This window comes from Lampetra fluviatilis, chromosome 2 (assembly GCF_964198595.1).
Source record: "Lampetra fluviatilis chromosome 2, kcLamFluv1.1, whole genome shotgun sequence".
In the NCBI taxonomy this organism is placed as follows: Eukaryota; Metazoa; Chordata; class Hyperoartia; order Petromyzontiformes; family Petromyzontidae; genus Lampetra; species Lampetra fluviatilis.
In genome coordinates, this window is record NC_136276.1 from 9,293,014 (window position 1) to 9,297,026 (window position 4,013).

General features: G+C 54.0%; 1 protein-coding gene across 1 annotated transcript; it reads right to left on the reverse strand.

The window, feature by feature from the left end:
• Positions 1-869: 869 nt before the first annotated feature.
• Positions 870-3,315, reverse strand: LOC144937732 (neurexophilin-2-like). The gene is made up of 2 exons (XM_078865174.1): positions 3,174-3,315; positions 870-1,734 (listed from the first exon to the last, which is right to left on the reverse strand). The coding sequence occupies exons 1-2, from the start codon at positions 3,222-3,224 to the stop codon at positions 934-936; spliced, it is 852 nt and encodes a 283-aa protein (XP_078721300.1). The 5' UTR covers positions 3,225-3,315; the 3' UTR covers positions 870-933.
• Between the last annotated feature and the right edge of the window lie 698 nt (positions 3,316-4,013).

Sequence of the window (4,013 nt, forward strand, 5' to 3'; positions counted from 1 at the left end):
CGAGTGATTGTGACGGCCTAGCGAGGCCTTCATCGAGCAGTGGACGGACAATGGATTATGATGATGCTGGAACTTCTCGCTCACGATGGACACGCTTCTACTGTAGGCGAGGCGCGCGCATGGACGATGTCTGCCTCTGCACAGACGGGCTTCAGGAGCACTGGTAGAGTTGGGGGTGAAGCGTTTATCTCTGGCACCGCATGTACTGCTGTGTGTGTGGGGGGGGGGGAAACAATCCGTGAAACAGCCCTGATTTCTGCAGCAACACAGAACGTGTGAATTGCGTTACCAGCTCGGGCTAGAAATAGGATTATTGCCGTGTGTAAAGACCCAACAATGAACGCTGATGAGTGGCACATTTAAGAAATATCACTCGTGTGTTGTTATTGTTGACACTGTCGACATGAGTGTTCCGTATATGGCGTTAACGCGTGGAGAATATGTATTTCCGCGAGGCCAGGAAAAGTATCCAACTCGCACGGATATAACGAACAAGGGTGGCATGGAGTCGTCTTTAATCAGTGAAGGATTAGGGGGAGGGGTAACCCCAATTTGACAAACAATAATTCATTTTTTTCTCGACAGGTGGACGTAAATACACGTTCAGCAAAATGTACACAATTTTTAAATCAATGTTACGCAAACGTTTACCGAAAACGTTTACATAACACCAGAATAAAATCACGGTGTGCTGTTAGGAATGTTCAACATTAACTCGAGTAGGTCTATAGATGCATACACACACACGTGTCCCTGTGCGATATTAATCTCCATAGCACATCCATACACAAGACATTCACAAACTCAAGCGAGGGATTAATGAGCCCCCACAACCAACGTACGACGGGACACTTTGCACACACACACACACACCACCATCATCATCATCATGTTTGTACACTCTACACGTGGCCAGGCTACGAAGCGTAAGAGTCAGCCAGACGGGTAGTAGGGCGAGTCGCTGTGGTAGTTGTAGTCCGGGCACACCTTCTGCACGAGTCTGTAGTCCGTGCTGAAGAAAGCGATGTAGATGCAGATGACGCTGAATGGCTTTGCGCACAGCCACGACACGTGGCTCTGCGTCTGCTCCTGGTAGCAGACGCGAGACGGGTCGTAGATGCACAGCACGGTCTTCGTGGACTTCTCCGTCTTCTCGTACTCCACGTGGCAATTGAACTTGGTCTCCTTGGGGTTCACGAGAGCCGACTGCGCCGGGGACGGCTCGAAGTCCACGGACTTGGAGGGCGGCACCAAGCTCAGCGACACGTTGCCCTGGCCGGTGGAGTTGTGCCGAAAGTAGACGCTGAAGGTGCCGTTGCCGTGGTCCACGATCTTGCCCGTGATGAGCAGGTTGAGCTTCACCGTCTTGATGTTGGAGTTGAAGTCTCCCCAGCCGAACATCTTCTTGAACTTGCCCGACTTGACGATGGGCCGCCGCTTGGTCCGGGAGAGCGTCTCCGACCTGCCGGTCCGCCAGCTCGACTGCGGCGGCCACGACCAGCTGTCTCGCGCGACGCGGGCGTCGTCGACCCTTTCGTCCTCCGCGGAGTTGTCCTCGGCGTCCGAGCGCTCTCCTCCTCTGTCGTCGGGACTCGGCGGGCCCTCCGCCAGCTCTTGCACATTGCTCGCAGTTCTGTGCGGCGCGCCCGTAATCCAGTCTTTGATGTCGCCGCTTACGCGATTGCGCTCCACCGTGTTGCACATGTCAGCGCTTCGCTCCTCGGCATCCGTTGCCTTGAGTGGTGACAACACAGGGACACGTTACATTTTTGCGTTGAGATTAATCGAATTCCCCCCTTCCCCCCCCCCCCCGTTAATCAATATATAGGCCAGTACACGCGGTCGCACGATAGCACGCATTTATATAGATTATTATCGGGTGGCACGTGTGTACATAATGTGAGTACATACACGAATCATCGCCATCATCATTACCCACCCCCCCCCCCGTTACATCAGCTCGTTAGCGACCAATTTCCTCCACGGCTCCCTTTCTGTAGCAGTCGCGACGGCTTCACTCAATCCCAATAATGCTTTCTTCAAGCCGCGGCCGCATCCGTCAACATGGTTTGCTGTTTGCCTCCTTTACTCTCGTTTTCCTGTACGCGCGTTGAACTTCTTTAGCCACCGTGCGTGACCAAGCGTGCTAATCGGACGCACGTAGACGTGTGTCACGTGGGCAAAGCAGACGCCAGAAGCAAATAACGACATTAAGTTATCGCGGTTTGGCAGCGCTACACTTAACGCGACTGCGCGTTGGGGAAAAAGGTTGTCGATTCTTCAAGAAGACTGTGATGCATTGCCGTAAATATTACAGCCTCTTAATTGTCAATCGTACGCCGAGCGTGCAACAACTGCTCATTACTGCATCAAATCAACCGTGTTCTCCAAGAGTTGGGTGTTTATTGCTGTTTATTACACACCATAGAACCTTCAAACTGTTTAGCGGATCACTGACTTAATTAAATCGGTGTCTGAAGACCCCTTGCAATGAATAGGCGCTTCAGCCACAATTATTCACACTATTAATCTCAGAATTCAGGAGAGTACAATATTTTAGGGGCGGCGGAGCTTAAATGTGGACTCTCAAATTAACAATTCATTATAGCAGGGATTAATATTGCGCACGTACATCGAATCATCAAGGCGCACGAATTTCAAGCGTATCGTCCCATTTCCTTCCATAAGTGTAAGTCGTAAATCCGTTCAGAACGTTTAACCCGATGCGTAGTCAGACGTCTGTGGAACGGGGTCAGACATTGTCACTCGGTCCCCTTACGTCCTGCAAACAGCACCAGGCTGCTGTTACACACACACGGGGTTGAACTCCCCCCCCGATACAACGCTGCTTTCACTCACCAGAATACCGCCACTTAAATGCGTTTGCACCGTATCTCATTAATGACGCATTGAATAGAAACAGAGCACATGTCACTAATCGTGACTTCTAAAATCATGAACAATTTCCAGCGATAGGCGTTGGCAGCGGTGTAGAATCGCGGACGGAATTTTGTGTCGCCCTCCTAGCCCCAACTCCACGGCACAATTGACTTTCTGTGAAAGCGCCCGTCCCTCGAAACGTCAGTCGTTTTGCGTTTACGCGTCAGCCGCGATGCCCGGCTCGCTAGCGCCTGGCCCTGACGACTCTCTCGCGCGCGCTCTCTCTCTCTCACCTTAAGACAGAGGCCCCCGTGCACAAGGACGATCGCAGCCCAGATCAGCATGGTCCCGGTCCGCGTCGCTGGGGCCACACATGCGGCCACGCAGAGCGCCCGACTCCACAACAGTGGCAACTGGCCGAGCCTCCCCCCTCCACTCTCATCCAATCACCCACAAACCCCCCCACCACCACCACCCCCAACCCCCACCACCAACCACCCCTCTCTCTTCCCCTACAACACTAACGCGTCCTCCCACCCGTTTAAGTCTATTGCACGCAGTGCTCTGCAATGGCGACAGAGCGACGCATATCACCCACTGACATTCACGTTTCTATTAAATCCACCTTTAAAAGTCGGCCCCCCTCCCCCTCCTCCTCCCCCGCCTTCTCGCAGGCATGTGCACCGCGCTGAACGGAGCAGAGACGAGGGAGGAGGAGCGAAGAGGGAGGGGACCCCTTAGTGGACCAGCGAGAACACTGATCGCAGATCGGGCACTTGGGTGGAAGAAGAAGGAGGAGGATTGCAGGTGGACCAAGCGAGGGCCTCGGGTGGAGGAGGTGACAAGGACCAAAGTTGCAGGAGCCAGGACTCGCCGCGGTGGAGGAACGAGACGGGACCAGGGTGAAGTCGGAGCCAGCGGGTCTCTCGTTTAGGAGCGGAGGACCAAGACGGAGGTCGAGGAAGGATCCAGGTGCAGGATTGGGAACTCGGGTAAAAGATCAAGGACGCGTGTTGGAAGAGCGATGACCCCGGTGGAGGAGCGAGAGGAGTAGGAGGGTGGGCGGTGGAGGAACGGGGAGGATCTGACAAAGCGCGTGGTGCCTCCTCTCTCCCCGAGCGCAGAGCGTTCTC